A 17,095-nucleotide genomic window follows, 5' to 3' on the forward strand; every position below is an offset into this window, starting at 1 on the left:
ACTATTATACCCAAGACATTGTGTGTTATTATAAAGCTGAAATCTGATAAATAAGTTATTAGGGTCCAAATTAAATCTTTCGATTTCATTAACCAACTTACCAGTTGGAATCTTGTTAATAAAAAATGCATTTAACCAGCTGGCGCCATTTTGCTGATTGACATCAGGAACAAGACAACAAATTAGTCTTTTATATATTGTGAAGAAGGCATCAAGGAGAAGAAAAAAAAATAAGAAGAAACATAATGAAGATGGAAGCTGAAGAAACCTTCATACATCTTCGAGTTTTGATTCTAATAAAGTGCTGGATTTTTAGTCATTTCAATCCTCTAGCTACAATGAATTGAATTAATTATTGTCTAAGAAATGATTATTTGTGATTGTTAACTCATTAATCATTTGGCATTTCTTGCTCTTGTGTTTTTTCCCAGCGCTTTATGAATGTATGATCTTTTTTCTTCCGATCTTAAAATGTGGTGGTTTCATGTTTTACTAATACAGATCTTCATCATTGGCCTTAGTTGCCTCCTATGGTAATTCATAGGTGCTATCTTGCTTTGTGTCAGTTTTTTTTACTCCCTTTTTTGTCGTGTAGGATCCTTCGCTAAGCTATTTAGCTTGTAAATAGTTTTCCTCTCTTATTTTTCTTTTCCTCTGCTAAGGTATTTTCTCACATTGGTTCAGTGAATTGTTGGATTGCAATTCAGCAGGACATTGCAAAAGTGAGAAAGGTGTGTGCGTTGATAATGATCTTCATTTTTTCTGCATTTAGGTTCTTCACATGGCTAAGTTAGTTCATAATAGCAGAAAATGCTCCATAAGTTTAATATAATAGTTCATGCAAATTATGGGATTTAAACTGTATTGGGATTATATCTTGGATAAAGTATGGTTCAGATAGTTGTTTTTATCTGGTTCTTCATGCAATGTGATTTGGAATTTGATTTTTCATTGGGTGTACATGATTTGATAGTTATTTGTGTTTGTAGATTTTTAGACTTGGTGTCTTTCATAGTAATATGTGTATTGGTTGATTTAGTTATTTTGTGATTGAAATGATTTAAACTACTAATTAATTCAAAAAGTCTGCCAAGTTTAATGCATGATCTTTACCCTTTACCTCTATTAGACCAACCGCTTCCAAGTTTCAATATCAAAGAGTAGAGCAAAATGACCCATAAAGTTTTAGCTATTCTGCTAAGATCTATTGCACATATAATTTCATGACTTTCTTATTTTAAGTTCGAATACCTCTTCATTTGTCAGTTGTGTCGTATTCTTCAACATTGCAAAAGATAGCAGTAGCCGTTGCTGCAACTTTGTGCAAATAAAGTCAGTGACTCTTTTTCCTTATTTCACTAACATCCCTTCACTTTTTCTAATTTTTTTCTGATTTTTATTAGTTTTCAGTATTTCACTAATGTAACTTGTACATTTACCTCAGGGGCATTGATGGGAACAAATTGCCCTCTCTTTTCTAAAAACACTTTTTTATACTCACTTTTGACATCATGGGCTGATTTTGTTACAAATCCTAAACCTCGAGGGAGGTCAGTGTAATTGTAGAAACCTCAGGGGAGGTCAATGAAATTATTAGAAACCTCAAGGGAGGTTTCTGAAATTATCCCTTTTTTTTTTTTATACTTGTACATATGTAAGTACAAACTTAAAAGGAAACATCAAGAAAAGAAAAGGAAAAAATTGGAAAAAGAAAAAGAAATTTGTTTATAAGGAGAGTTTATATTTATAACGATCCTAACCAGCTCTTTTATCCTCTCCCGGGAAGATGTGAGAACTGAGAAGCCCAGAATGGCAGCTTCCACTTCTACTACTAGTACTACATTTTGCCTATCTTCCAAAAATTCAACCAAATTTCAAAAATTTCTTCTTACAAAAACTTTTGTTTCATTCCCAAAACCCAAATTAACGGCTGCAACTAGTCATTTTCGGTTAATTTCCAGATGGGCTTTTTCCAATTCCAGTTTTAAGAAACTCAGCCGCGTTTTCTGCAGCACACTCCCCACTGTCTCCACTTCCACAACCCACTACGAGGTATTATTCTTTGACCAAGAAAATTCTTTAACGTTGTTATTGTTTAAATTTGTAGCAGCCCCGAAAGGAAAATCAGAGATAAATTATACGATGATTCTGTTTTTTTTGTGGATTTTCTTTTTCTGGTTCTGTTATAAGTTTGTGAAGCAAATTACTGATGAAGCAATTTTAGTAGTTTTTGATGGATGATTAATTCTTTGTTTGTTAGATATGGTGGTTATGCGAAAGTTACTCCATTTTGAAACAATCCTGAAAATGCAAATTATATGAATTCAACTTATGGGTATAAACTATAATGAATGTGATGAATTTCCTTATCCAATTCCCCACGTTGAATAAATGTCATAGCTTTTTAGCTACATAGTTCTATAAGGAACTGAATACAATTGAAGGATTTTTTTTAAAAATATATATTTATCTTTGATGCTATTATAAATTCTTTTTGCAAGACTTCTTGTTGTGTTGGAAAGACATGGTCCAACGGTAATGGGAAAGAGTTATAGCCTTGCAGTGGGGAGATCAAAAACTAACTCGTTGGATAAATAGATGAGATCTTGAGTGACTAGAATGGGACCAATTATTGAATTCTTTTTCATCATGTTCACCGTTATATGTGCTTGAATTGGTTCTTGAAATGTCGAGAATTAATTTGAATTACTGCATGCTGGTGGAATGTAATGTTGAGGCATTTCCACAAGTGCCACGCTAAAAGTGAATACAGATGTAGAAGTTCTTAGATGTTCGTTCATGCTGTCTTTCAGTTCTTGTAAGAGTATAGAACTCCCATTATTGCCGAAATCTTTGTCCTCCAACGAGTTTCCATTAAACTTTTCTCAATTGTGTTTCTTCTCATTTATTAATGACTTGTTGAAACTTGGTCGGTTCATCCTAATTTGATAATTAAATGTTTTTTCTTATTAAAATGCAGTTTTCTGACGGTTCCTCCGAGGTGGAGTTAAGATTAAAACTTGGGGATGTGGATGTAAGTTCTAAAGATATATTTGTAGATGCAAATGACAATTCCTTGGTGATCAAGGTGCAGCATTCTGGATTTCTTCAGACTCTCATAAACACCAGCTGTCTATATGAGAGGATAAAACCTGGTGAAACAATATGGTACATGCACTATGCACTCTAGCAAATTTTATTTGAATCAGTTCTTGAATCATCCAATTTGAATTTTTTTATCATCATTACAGGTATATAGATGATGATGAGCTTGTTGTTAACTTGAAGAAGCAAGATCCTGAACTGAATTGGCCTGACATTATTGAGTCCTGGGAGTCTCTTACAGCAGGAGTCACACAACTTTTACAAGGAACATCAGTTTATTTAGTTGGGGAGTCAACTGAAATAAACCAGAAGATCGCTCGAGAGCTGGCAGTTGGCCTAGGGTAAAGTAGCTCATGCAATAGAGTTGTTAAGTGATTCAACATTGGGTGTCTTTTTGGAAGTTCCTTGACCCGTTAGATGCTTATTCTTTTATCTACTATATACGCTGTGACCACATGATTTTGCATCATTGTCTCATAGACTGTGAAATCGATCTTACCTCCCTTGTTAAGGAAAATGCCAAGGAAAGGCCGGTAATTAAGTTCTGGATGCTTTAGTGTTAGGTCATTATGTTGTTTCTGCATGATTCTCTCGTGTTTTAAAAACATAGAAGGAAACTGTTGTTTCCTTCATGCTTCTATGTCCTTAAAATTTCTACTTCTAATTCATCTTTTTTCTCAGATCAGCTTAGTAGCTTAAAGGGATGCTTGTGTGTTATTTTTCAACATGTGTGTTAGACAAATTTATAGTTCTGTACTTTGGTGAACTTTACAGCTCTTTCTGAAAGATTACCGGTGCATTTCTATGTCTAGTTCATATATTTTTTGGCCTGACAGGTTTCTGCATTATTATCCTCTTTTTTGTGTTCTTCAGGTATACACCTCTAGAAACAAAAGAGCTAGTGGAAGCATTTGCAAAGCAAACAATCGATTCATGTAAGTGCCCTTGTGCTTTAGTCAACAGAAAAGATTTTGCTTCTTTGTTAAGATCTTATAATACAGATTCATGGTTAGGAACCGCCCTTCTCTGTCCTTGACCCTTTTTTTTCTTGGATTAAGACTGATCAGTTTGTCTTTAATAAGGAATATGTTACTAGCAATCTAGGAATGTATAGGCAATATTTCTCTTTCAAGGGACGAAATAAGCCTCAGGAGTTACACCAGCTTCATTTATTACTAGGATATATGAGCAACATGACAGTTTTTGCAGTGTAAAACATATTAAAGGTTCAACCTTTTAACCCATTTACTCTACTTTTCTTCCCCAAATTAGCTTGCATCAGACCCCTGAGTGTGTGGATGACAGCTTTAACCCTTGCACTGACCCAATGGGGTATTCGGCCAGTGTCCTGGGCCAAGAACAGGCAAAAGTCTAGCTGTTGGCAGCTAATTAAGTACCAATGGAGGAAAACTGTGTTTAGCTATATGGAAATTCTAAAGTCTGTTAAAACTACTTTAAAGTTTCTTTATCCCACACAATGCATTAACAGATGTAATCATTTCCAGGGGTCGCTGTGGAGGGTTATGATGCTGTGGCTGAAGTAGAAGGTGCTATATTGGAAAATTTGAGTAGGTAAACAGTTTTTCCTTGTATTCATTTCCTTGGTCTTCAAAAGATGAATATTTTAACGTAAATCAATCTTTTAGTCATGCTCGTAAGGTTGTGGCAACAATAGGAGGGAAACATGGTGCAGCTAGTAGGACAACTCAGTGGAGGCACCTATTTGCTGGATTTACAGTTTGGTTATCAGAGTCAGAAGCAACAGGTGAGGTATCTTCTCCTGTATCTTAGTATCAAATGTCTGAGCCCTACTCTAGATTTGGAAGGCAAAACTTCTTAGTTGCTTTGATTTCCGTGTTGTCTAGTCATTGCTTTCTGGTCTTCATGCTGTCGTGTATAGACGACATCGTCTGCACATGTAAACCCATACGTTATAATAGTGTGTTAAGTTTTCTATTTTAGAGCATACCAATGGTATTATATGACTGTATGTTAGTTCCTATTGTGCAAGTGCTAAAACATCTTTCTTGATGTTTAAAAGTTCCTCACTAAGGTTAAAAACTGCAATGCTTATGGACTCAGAATGAAAAGCAGTATCACCAATAATTCCACATAGACAACAGAATCTTATAAAGCAGCTAGCAAAGTTCCAGTCTCCACGATAGCTAAGATCATGATGTTTAGATTAAAAGAAAAATTATATGGGTTTATACGAAAATAACAAGTTCATTCCCAAGAATAGGCCTATAAATGCTTGACTGCAAACCTCATGTGCCTTCTTTATCTCTAGGGTGCATGACGACACACCAAAAGCATCAGACCTAGTGAGTTGTGATCTATCTCTAGCTGTTTGTGTTTACTTGTTTATCTGAGCTAGAGTGGCTTGTCGCATAAGTTAACCAGAGATGAAAAACCTGAAATTGAATGAAATTATCTTATTAGTACACAAACAGGTAGGCTAACAGAGCTGTTGTTCGCATATGCTATGGATGTGCCTATTCCAGATGTAGGATATCTGTTCCGGTGCAGTTGAAAATATCATTCTCGTGTGAGCCTTGCTAGTTTATATTTCAAATCGTCATTCTATGAGCTTTTGTATTCAGATGAAGCTTCAGCAAGAGATGAGGCCACGAGGCACTTTGAAGATGGTGTACAAGGTTTCTCTAATGCAGAAGTGGTAGTCAAGCTCGGAGGTTGGGATGCCAACTACTCAAAGACTGTAGCTCAGGCTTCACTGAGTGCCCTCAAACGCTTAATCTTGTCAGATAGAAAGCTTCCAGGTTTACTTTTCATCCCTTACCAGACAATGTATCCCATTTAAGAATTATCCTGAATTGCTGATCGAGGGTCTTTAATAGAGCTAAGTTGGAAGGTGTGAACTCCCTTTCTGTATATCTGGTGGTCTCAATTAGGGAGCAGATGGTGTACATGGTGCATTGCATGAGCAAAAATCCTGCATAACAGTTATCAACACTCTCCTCATTTTCTCTGATGTTGATGCCATGATGACATCGTTGACTCGGTTCATTTTTCTAGGTAAAAAGAGTCTTTACGTGAGGTTGGGATGCCGAGGAGACTGGCCAGATATCAAACCTCCTGGTTGCAACCCATCAACAACAGATGATGCATCTCTTCCTGGATCTTAACACTTGGTAAACTGCACAAAGTTCTTTTCAGAAAGAACAATCTGTTTGCTTCTTTTTATTTTGCATTTTTTGGAGAGGGAGCAAAGAGATAGCTGCATTATGAAAAGATGCTCACAGGGGCCAACTATTAGCAGAAATGCTTCTACTTAATGTACGAGCTGAATATTGTATTCCTGTTCCTGTGTGAATAGCATTTTTCTAGATTTTGAACACAGTTTACTGGAGGTACTGCTTCAGCAATAGCTGTATGTACTGCTCACAGTAAATTCTATGTTATCAGAACAATAAACATTTCATTCTGAAAGTTAATACTCAACTCTCCAGGGCATATAGTTATATTGGGTGATGTACACCAGGTGAGGAATTGGATGGGGAACTTATGGGACCATAACCTTCCCCACACTTGGAGGGAAGACAATTAGAGTCGGTGTAAAAGCTACAGAGAAGAAAACTGCATGCATGTTCTGTAACACCCCCCCCCCCCCCCCCCAACCCACCAAAAACCAACATGAAGGGAAGGAAATTAATGGTTTTCCCTTTTTGTCAAAGATCAACTCTAGCTTGAATCATCATCTCATGGATAGTTTGATTGATTTGAATCAGTTCTGTCATTGGAAGACTAGTTAGGAAAATCAGGCATTGTTGGTTTAGGCAAAGCACACTATAATGATGGATTCATCAAAAATTTGAACAAGTTAAATCATCTCATGGACAAGCTAACACTAGCAACTTCATTTATCGGTTCTGTAATTCAAAATGCTCAACTAAATTTAATTCATTTCCCATCACATGTAATTGTTCCACACTTCTCTATCCATTTCTTATACTTGCAAAATAAGAGCCAAAATATGTTAAGGAGATTTGTCAGTACTAAATGCCAATAATTTTTGCGATTTTCCTTCTTTTTAGCAATTTCCAAATAGTATTTAGCCATTTTCCTCTTTAGGCTACTTCTAAATGCTGATTCGTACGTAGATTTGAAAGACCTCAATCTTCTTGCAATATAAAAACTTGCATTTTCGAGCCATTTTTTTCTAATCTGTCTTTTATGCTGAGAGAGAAAAATCCATGTCACACTCAGTGTATAGCTTCTCAACCAATGATTCGCATTACAAAGCCTTTATATGGTTGAGCAGAACAAACGAAATTCAACATTTATTAAAGAGTCAGATTTCTCATTGGAGGGTAAAATAAGAAACTAAGCCGCAGTGATGAATCTGTTTCAAAGGACTCCACAGATGAGATGTTCCATTCAAAAGAGATTAAACTACATAGTCACAACTTAAAAGCTGAAAACCAGGCCTTTCAACAAGTTTTAACACTAATTCTCCACAAATCATCAAAACACCATAATCATGTAGAGCGAACCCAAGCTTCCGATTCAGGTTTCGGAGTCACCAATTCAACTTTAGATTTCAACTCAATCTGCAACAACAGGAGGGAAAAAAAAAAAAGGGGACTAATTACTAAAGATGCAAGCTAGAACCTCGAGCAGTCAGTTTTATATAAAATCCCAAGCTAAGGTCATAGGAATTTGATGCTATCAAAAGAAGTTTAAGCAGTCCACAAAGAGTTTAGAAATTAGTATACAACACACCAAATCTATTGCTCATCTTTGGGCTGAATGCCCAAAATCCAACCATATACATCTTAACAATCTATCAGCTTCAATTTCACAATAAACAAAGACCGTCAGAGAGTATCAAAAGGCTCTAGCAAACCCAAAGACTTGCATGAAATGCAGGGGGAAAAATAATGCTTTTACTTTCAATATGATATCTACCCTGCATCAACTCAAAAATGCCCAAACACAACCCTCACCCCCCCCCCCCATGTATGAAACACATTGAACAGTTTGAAGAAAGATATATCAGGAAAACAAAACATGTACTCCAGCCCAAAGGTATGAATCAGCAGACTTTACCGAAGCATAAACTACACATATGAACACCAACACAAAGGTTATAAAACTCCAGAACACATCAACTTGCTTCTCAAAGTCAATGAGGGCCTAAGTTTCATTAGTTTCCCTTGTATTGATCACATGGATTTAAGAACTGGTGAAGCCCTCAAATAGCCCAGTGTATCAACCGTTTTGGAAAGTGATATAATATGGTCGCTGCTCACTAAATTGCTACAGACTGGTGTGTTAACCTTCTAATAAATGAGGTGACCTGGGTTATTCAATCATTTTCTTACTAAATCACTATAGAAACAAGAACAGATAAGACCAGCTTGCAAGCAAAATCTGATTGATGACAGGAATGAATGGTGAAAGAATCACTAATACGAACACTATAGTAATCACTAATATTAACATGTCTGAATCAAATCATCTTTCAATTATTTTGATCAGTCTAAGCCTTACCTTGGACTGGAGACTTGTAATTGTGGACCTCAGCAAAGAATCCCCAACTATCATCCTCAAGTTTTTAACGAAATCATCGCGAGTCATCTTCTTATTCTGTAAGGAATGACAAAGCAAAAAAGGAAAAAGAGACGAAAGAAGGTAACAGCTCAGACTTGAACCAGGTTGGGAAAAAAAAAATGTGTGTGTCTAGCAGACATACCCTGAATTCATCATAATTACTTCGAACAACATTCATATCTTTTTCAGGAACTTCATCGGCAATGGCATCAAGCAACATAGGGAAAGGCATCCAAGGGGACTTGGGAGTCCTCAGAGAATTTGAAACCTGGTTGCCAGCTTTTTCTGGAGGCCTTCCATTCAAAACCTGATTGCATTCACTTGCCTAAGATAAAAACAGTTAAAAAAAGTTGCAGCAATGCAAGCAAATAAGCAAATAGCAAAAGAAACATAAAAACAGGTATGTTATCAAAAAATGGAAATGATTTTAGCTAGCCAAATGGTTATATAAGTCCCCCACACAATAGTCAACTTCCTAGCAGCACAAAAGTTATTTACAGGAGGAAATTGCAAATTGCAACCTAGCTCAACAAAGCTCGAGCCAGTAGAGTACAAAGGTTCACTCTGAAGGCTCATTAAGGAGTCAGTTGACAGAAGCTAGACTAATACCCTATTCAAAAATGATAAAGATAAATATTGGTAGCTTCCAGAAATTTGAAAGCTTTAGTTTACTTTATAAATAACACGAATCAAATTCAGGCACCACAAAGACCCAGGATAAAGAATCAAGTGAGCAAGAGGACTATGCGCATTTTTGCAGCCTCAAGAGGAAAGCCATTAGCTTGCTATCAGTTAATTCAACTTGTCCTAAAAGCTGCATACCAAATAGAGGACATCCCCGATCAGAAGAACCTTGTGAACCAAGCCACATTTCAGATCACTCCTCAAGCATGAAGTGCTCTGTACTGAAAATCATCATATGAAGGATCCACAAGGTAGGATTTTCTTGCCATCAAGTACAACATTTTCATGGAATATCCCACGTTTAACCAATGGGAACACTCCAGTCAAAAGCATAGATATCACTTGTTTGCTATATCTGTGAAGTCAAGATATGTAACCAACTTCAAATTCAAAAAAGCTCACCTCAATGATCCATTCACAAGCTCAATGCGCTTTATAATTATCAGCTTTGGCCACACTATTTCATACTTTAACTTGCCAAATTAAGTTCACCAACTGCTTCATGCACACCAAATGATCAAGAAACTATCCAACAATCCAACATTAACTTGTAGAAAACATGGGCGGGAAAAAATAAGTCATCGGATCCTCAAAGATAAACATATGTGCCCATCAGATTGATCTTACTCTTTCTTATAAGTCATTAACCACAAGTGAATTGCAACAAAAGAAGATAAATCATCATCAAACCGCACAAAGTAAGTACTCCAAATCATCTCCACTCCCATTAAGCACTGAAAGCCCAATAATAAACCAGGAACTGCTTTTGATAATAATAATCACGTTACATGTTTCCATTACTTAGAAACAAGGGGCCCCAGGGATTAGAAGAAAGACAATTACAATCACTAGTACTCGCATCACAACCGCAATTTATCCCATCCAGCAAAACAAAACATGGATTGTCTATTTTCTCATGTCTCAAACAAGTGTTTACTCCAAATTGGGAAGTTGAGCACAATACACAGAACAAAAGCACTGCCACAACTACACATTACAGTACCCAACCTTCACAATGCCTGTTATTGGTGCCAACATCAAACTGCCAGTTAGCAAATGTTTACCACATGATACACAGGCACAAACTTACATCATATGTCAGGCCCATAAGACTTCACTTCATCCTTGCACGTGTCCTAGCATTTCAAGTGGGCAAAAAGCACACATGAAGAAACTTGGTCCTGCTGTACATTCAAGACCATTCCATATTGCCCCCAGAGAGAAACAAACTTGACATGAAATGTCTACGACAAACAATTTTCCCCTTGCTAAAACAACTTCAGCCCAACATGGACAGAAGTTCAACAATTGAGAAACTGATCAATTTTATTCACCTTACGCCCACTTTATTTAAACAAACTCTCATCTTCGCTCTAGTAGAAAATAAGTGGTGAAAGGTAATGCCCTATAACTGTTACAGTCACTTCAGTACAAAACCTAGAAGCGCCAGGCAATAAACTAGTAGTTTTCGTCCAAAAGTGGAGAGCAGGTGCATGTCCCTTGAAAATGACAGTAAAATAGCCAAGCAAAGAAAAATAAACAAACAAGAAGATTCAAATACCTGAAGTACTTGAAACAGCCAAGGAAAGAAAAATGAACCCAAAAAAAAAAGATTTATATACCTGAAGTACTTACCAGATCAGTTGTAGACGAGTCCATGTTTACCTGCCCTTCAGGTACTTGATGACAAATGCTAGTCCCTTTTAAATCAATCTTTCCCTCAGTTTTAGCCAAAACTCCTGTAACACAAAAACAAAAGTAACCACTACTACTAGTTAATGCTTGGATAAGGTAACTAGCACCTTGCACACAGTTCAAGATAGGAATTTTTAGTTTGACCGTTCATGCTTCAGCTGCAAGTTTTAGAATCAGCGACTACAAAAAACTGATTTAACTTCATATTCCTTCACATTTGAGCAATATCACTAATACAAATGTATTATATACAATCCAACCATCTGAATAAATCAAGCCTAAGCCTAAGCCTAATGAAAAAACTTTCAACTAAGGATGCAACATGCATGTTTGAGACTATATTAATTACAAAACTATTAAGGGGTAAATCATCACCTTCAGCATCAGAAGAAATCTTGAAACTGATAGCATATTCTGGGTAGATATGAGAATTTGCATTCATGTTCCATACTACATAATGGCTTGGGTTTTGAAAATCATCCATTCCACTATCAAAGTCCTCGCTACTGGGATGGAACTGTTCTGATCCAGGATGAACAAGCTCTGTGTTTCCCATTATTACACGACAAAATACCATATGTCGTACACCATTTTCGTCAACATCAGAATAATTTGCACTGTGAAAAAAAAAAGAAGGCTGAAACCTCACTGAAAATGCATCAAGGATGAAAGTATGATTATGATTTACGGAAGAAACCAGAAGTTGATATAGCAAATGTGAAGCCATGCAGAAACGAGCTGCTAGGTTCTTTACCCATTACTGCAAAAGCTAGCTATGCCTAAAATACATGTTGCACAGACCGAATACAACGATGCAATTATTCCTATTTCAAAATCAAGATGAAAAGATGTCGACTGAGGACGAAGTTTTCAAAATTATAATGACAAAAAAACTTTCAGCAAATATCAGCAATCCTCATATTAACATGAAAAGAGCCAGTTGAGTAAAGCTAGGCAGCAAAGGAGTATATGAGAGGCCGTAAGCCCACCAAAGCATCAAATTCTACTGAGAAATGAACTAAACAATATTCCATGAATGAAATGAATGGCTACAAACATAGCATGAAAAAATGCTTAAATCAATACTTCACCTGAATTCAAAAAGATGCATTTGACTTATCTACAGTATGCTTGGTCCAAAAAGTGAAGCCAAGGGGAACAGCGTACAACCATAGTCCATAAAAAGCAAGAAAGTGAGCAATGTTTACCTTGGTATAATTTGAGTGGAATGAGTTGCTAAATGAAAACATTTTCCAGCAAACCTACAAGTTCTAACCAACTTTGTTGTAAAAAAAAAATGCAATGAAAACAGAAATTTCTTCTACATAAAGATTCTTGACCTAATCTCTGTCACACTTCTCTTCAAAAGGCGCACATTTAATTCCCCCCCTCCTAACACTACTACTTACCTGAACTAGATATAATAATAAATGAAATAGATGAAAATAAAATACGTCAATCAACATAATCAGCAATAATGTCATTTTTACATCAGAGATACAATACCAGAAGTTCATTAAAAATCATTCAGAAGCAGTATAGGACAATTCCAAACAAAGAAACCATTCTCCAAATCTTGTCACCTTAGCCCCACAACTTCCTTGTCAGTCCAATATTGGGGAGTTAAAAGGAAGCAATGAAAAGTAAAAAACCAACCCCCATAATCAACCATGATCACAATATTGGCAATGTTCAGTGATCACTAACACGAACAGTGAAAGAAAATTCAAACCTGAGCTCAGTGCAGTTTGCAGGGATAAGGTGAACTCCAATGCCATACACAGGCCTAAGTTTTGTTGGCAGCGAAAAGCCAAGGCCATACTTCATAATACTAGCAGCTGTTTCTTTAGAAGATGGGAGCCAAGCATATCTCACATTTGCGTCCCCGCGACAGCTTTTAGTGATGGCAACCTGTTTCTTGAAAAGCTCAAATCGAGATTCCATAAAGACGCCTGAGCCACAATGGATCTCAATTATATTTGCATTATCCTGAAAACATATGCCATTGAAGAAAAAATCTCTCACAGTATCAGAATCTACTTTCTCCATCTGTTGGTTGTCAACAAGGGTCACATCAACTTTCTCATTTGCTTCTCTGACGCTACTGTCTTCAGCTTCTCCATCATAACCTTCTCCTCCAAGTTTGTGATGAACATGAATTTCTTTAAGAAGAGCATTTGATTCTCCACTGGACTCCCTCAAATTTGAAATATCTGAACCATTTATCACAATCTCAAGTTGCAACTTGATGTCACCAGGCACCTGAGGTTCTGAGACTAGATGGTCCTGACTTCTCTTATTATAGGAGCAGGCATGGAATTCGCCACCATCAACAAAAGTCTCAGGGAAAAAGCACTTCCCAGCTTCATCAATCCATGCAATGGGCTGCAGCAGACCAGTCTTTAAATCCAGTTGGAACATATGCAAGAAGTCTAGTGCAATGCGTTTCTTATTAAACTGAAACTCAGTCATTGCCTTCTTTTGTTGAAGATCTTTCTTAACCAACATAAGAATGTCTTTGGGGAAATCAACCCATTCACCCTTTTGGTAATACATCAAGCGCTGTGGCAGCCCAGTTTTCATGAAATTCACATGGTATCCTGGCAACTTTCTGCCATCAAGTTTCCTCCGCTTGCAGAGTTGAAGGGGAGAACCCAGGTTGGATCGTGATGGAGACATGCCATTTTTTCCAACCAATGATGTTTCGACCTGGGCTGCCCGCTTCCTCTTCAGGTCAGGAACAACAAACCATCTGCTACCCAATACCTTTGCGAATTTGGTTTCCATTTCTACCCACAGGATCAATCCCTATCCGCTGATTCGAAGCCAAAAGTTGAAAGAGTACTATTACATACGACTCTGTCTTGATTATTTCTTAAAGGGAATGTTCCATTTTTAAAAGTCAACGGAAACCTGGATGACAATGGCCAACTCAATTAGAAATGTTTTGCAATTATTAATTTCTTGTAGTAAGTCTTTACATGATACAATGAATTTAGCAACAAGAACCAAACCTCATACAAAGAGAAACAATACAATGAATCACAAGAAGTTTGACAAAAAATCTCACATGCAGAAAGAGACAGACTTGATCAATTTCAGTTCAATTAAATGTATTAAGGCAACAATGCTAAAGCTCACCAATATAGCTTCATAAAGAGGAAGAAAATCTTTTTCTCAGGAATATTTTTCATCAGGGCAATTTCACGTATTTTCATACCCCAAATTAAACTGTATTGTGTTCACTTAATGCATGTAACCGAAGACAACATAATTGTTTCTGCAAAGACCAAATATAGTTAACAACCAAAAATAGTCGTATGGGGAAAAAGATATGATACATGCTTAACAAGACTCTCCGTTTGGGGAAATAAAACAGATTAATTCCATGTAGACAAGGATGGTTACGAGGAGGCATGCAACCAAGTGACAGAAGTTTATATCAACAAGAAGTTTATATAAAGTTGGCTTAGACCAACTTTATTGACCACAAACATCATCTTATCATAGATGTCTAGGCAAGGTCAACATGCTTGATAAGTATTTCCATAAAAAATCTCCTATCTACATACCAACTCTTTTGAATCTTGAGAACACTTAAAAAAAAAAAAAAAAAAAGGCCAATTGACACTCTAACTTACAATATATAACAATTCAAACAAAATCAAAATAAAAGAATGAACAAATACACATAGGCTACATAATATTAGCAATCTTGAGCAACTATAAAATATGATGTGTCCATCAAATTGCAGATAGATAATTAAAAACTCAGTCTGAAATCTACGCGACAAAGTAAGAAAACAAAAATTAAGAAGAAAAGAAAAGGTAGGGCTTGACAACTGATGCCGTCCTACCCACTCTGGCTTAGACAGAATACTGCAGTGCGACTGCAAAAGCATCTATCTTGGAGATTACAAGGCATGGGAAGACATTTCAAGGCTTGAAAGGTGGAATTTTATTTTAAACTGACACTATAAATAAAAACAAGAATGCGGTGATAAATGGGGAAAAAATTTATATGGAAAATCACAAGCCATGCAGATTACTGACAATCAAATAACTCTAGATCATCCAATTAAGATCAGAATAAAAGCAATAAACAAATCACTCAAGCATCAATCTTAACCAGTTATCAGTAGTGCGTACACAAACTTTCTACTAATGAAGCATCAACATTCACATTCCCAGGCAAGTAGTGGCAACAGACAGAAACCACCATGACTACGTAGTTGAGCACAAGGGCACTAGCAGGGGGCTTGACTAGACCATTTCCCACAACTTGATGGCATCACTTGCCCTGCATCAGGACAACCGATCACAAAAAGCACCTTCTTATGCAATAAAAAGGGGTTACTCTAATAGCACCCCGTGGTGCAAGCCTATCTTTGTGCATGCAAACAAGCTGAAACACAGCCTTCTTCAGAAAGTTACAGCATTTTTTCCCTAGCTTCGCTGCATGGAGACCTTATAGTCGCACCAACAGGGCAACTTATTTCAGTGTCCTATGCCCCAACCTAGATTGTAAACGGATATTATGTGCACAAAAGGCTATTAACAAAGCTAAACGTTAAAGTTCAAACTAATAAGGAACAGCCAAATGTTATCTTTGGTAGCACAACCCTTTGCCGTGTGCTCAAAGTGCAGTGATGACGCCAGCTCAACACATATTCATCTCGATCGAATTTTAATTGGTAATTTGATGATGTGCTAGCGGCTTTAGGCCTTCAACCATTCTATCTTCCGAGCATTAATTGCAAATTACATGCCATAAACAGTCCTCTCCCAAAGGGAACCAAGCGTTAATATCCTGTAGCATTTCCCTTTCTTCCCTGCTTTGAGAGCAACAAGTAATAACCTTCTCCCAGTTTTAATCAACTCATATCACAATCAAATTCTCATGTAAAAGAAAAATGGAAAACAGACGCATACGCACAAGCACACGCGCACCCACACAGAATCCATCCATCAAAGATAACCTAACTCAATTCACCAAAAATTTGAGAAAAAAATACAAACTAACTTAATTAGCGAAAATTTCAGCCTCTAGGGCCCCCATCATCTAGATATCAACGATCAAGCATGCAACTCAAAAGCATGCAAAATAAAACACCAGATTTTCGCATGCAACGAATTTACTACTGATCCCTAGAAACTAACGAAAAAATCAAAAAAAAAAAAAACTCAACCAAACAACGGTTACTTCAGATTTTTTTTTTCAGTAAAAAAGGCAAAAATAATGACATAAATCAGTTTTTAATTATATATAAACAAAGAGACGGAGAAAACCTTGATGAAATACAAAGACCGAGAGCGAAAAGACAAGTCGACGGATAGGAGAATCTCTGCTCTATTCTTCTACGTCGTCGTCTTGGGGGACACAAAACCCTAAATCAGCAGCACGGCAGGGAAGCAGACTTGTAAGTTTTTTCTCCACTGGGACCGACTATAATTTTTCTTTACTTTCCAATTTTGTACAGCCCAAAAATTCGAATTAACGAATCTACCCTTTTCGTGGATAAATGTTATGCCGGTGGAGGAGCTTGGAGATGAAGATTAGTAGTGCCGACGCGGACAGAAAGTAACGGTACCTTACAATTTGTGTTAATTCGGTTTTGGCCCTTCAAATTAACCAAAAGTTTTATTTAGCCCTAAAAGTGAAATTGTTTCAATTGGGCTCTCCAAGTAATAAAATCTTTCCAATTAGGCCCCAGCTTCGATTTCGTTTCATTTACTAGCTTTCATGTCTTTAATTATCAAGTGTGCCTTGCATGTTTAAATAACCTTATAAGGCATTAGGTGAAAGAAAATTGTTTGTTTAAAGATAATTTGGCTATTTTCGCTATTAAAAAAGAAGCGGTCGAAATGAAAAAATAATGAAATTTTATTAAAAAAAAGAAGAAAATTCAAGTCTTGTATGTGAAAGTTCCATCCACGAGGGTCACTTGTAAGAGAATAAATGCATAAATAAAAATAAATTATTGAAGTTACATTGATGCTTTGTCCTTTAGTGCTCAATCCTTCCCCCAAATTGATT

At 36.6% G+C, this 17,095-nt stretch overlaps 2 protein-coding genes across 3 annotated transcripts; one reads left to right on the top strand and one right to left on the bottom strand.

Moving 5' to 3' along the window:
• The first annotated feature begins 1,748 nt into the window (after positions 1-1,748).
• On the top strand, positions 1,749-6,567 carry LOC140012903 (probable inactive shikimate kinase like 2, chloroplastic). Its single transcript, XM_072061433.1, has 8 exons — positions 1,749-2,052; positions 2,981-3,168; positions 3,252-3,446; positions 3,979-4,040; positions 4,611-4,677; positions 4,752-4,870; positions 5,709-5,885; positions 6,142-6,567. The coding sequence occupies exons 1-8, from the start codon at positions 1,810-1,812 to the stop codon at positions 6,249-6,251; spliced, it is 1,161 nt and encodes a 386-aa protein (XP_071917534.1). The 5' UTR covers positions 1,749-1,809; the 3' UTR covers positions 6,252-6,567.
• An 812-nt stretch (positions 6,568-7,379) lies between these two features.
• LOC113706719 (inactive poly [ADP-ribose] polymerase RCD1) lies at positions 7,380-16,565 on the bottom strand. 2 transcript variants are annotated; one of them, XM_027228671.2, is made up of 7 exons: positions 16,348-16,565; positions 12,791-13,971; positions 11,434-11,675; positions 10,999-11,102; positions 8,822-8,986; positions 8,620-8,715; positions 7,380-7,676 (listed from the first exon to the last, which is right to left on the bottom strand). In XM_027228671.2, the coding sequence occupies exons 2-7, from the start codon at positions 13,843-13,845 to the stop codon at positions 7,605-7,607; spliced, it is 1,734 nt and encodes a 577-aa protein (XP_027084472.2). In that variant the 5' UTR covers positions 13,846-13,971; positions 16,348-16,565; the 3' UTR covers positions 7,380-7,604. The 2 variants fall into 2 exon arrangements, with proteins under 2 accessions (XP_027084472.2, XP_027084470.2); XM_027228669.2 differs by having other exon boundaries at positions 8,822-9,004; positions 16,348-16,563.
• Between the last annotated feature and the right edge of the window lie 530 nt (positions 16,566-17,095).

Source organism: Coffea arabica, chromosome 8e, assembly GCF_036785885.1.
Source record: "Coffea arabica cultivar ET-39 chromosome 8e, Coffea Arabica ET-39 HiFi, whole genome shotgun sequence".
NCBI lineage: Eukaryota > Viridiplantae > Streptophyta > Magnoliopsida > Gentianales > Rubiaceae > Coffea > Coffea arabica.

Excerpts from the sequence above, each read along its gene's own strand:
- LOC140012903 (XM_072061433.1), top strand. The coding sequence starts at position 1,810 with ATGGCAGCTTCCACTTCTACTACTAGTACTACATTTTGCCTATCTTCC. Across the intron at positions 3,447-3,978 it reads GAGCTGGCAGTTGGCCTAGG|GTATACACCTCTAGAAACAA; the intron begins GTAAAGTAGCTC and ends TGTGTTCTTCAG. Across the intron at positions 5,886-6,141 it reads GTCAGATAGAAAGCTTCCAG|GTAAAAAGAGTCTTTACGTG; the intron begins GTTTACTTTTCA and ends TCATTTTTCTAG.
- LOC113706719 (XM_027228669.2), bottom strand. The coding sequence starts at position 13,845 with ATGGAAACCAAATTCGCAAAGGTATTGGGTAGCAGATGGTTTGTTGTT. Across the intron at positions 11,103-11,433 it reads GATTTCTTCTGATGCTGAAG|GAGTTTTGGCTAAAACTGAG; the intron begins GTGATGATTTAC and ends TTTGTGTTACAG. Across the intron at positions 8,716-8,821 it reads GTAATTATGATGAATTCAGG|AATAAGAAGATGACTCGCGA; the intron begins GTATGTCTGCTA and ends CATTCCTTACAG.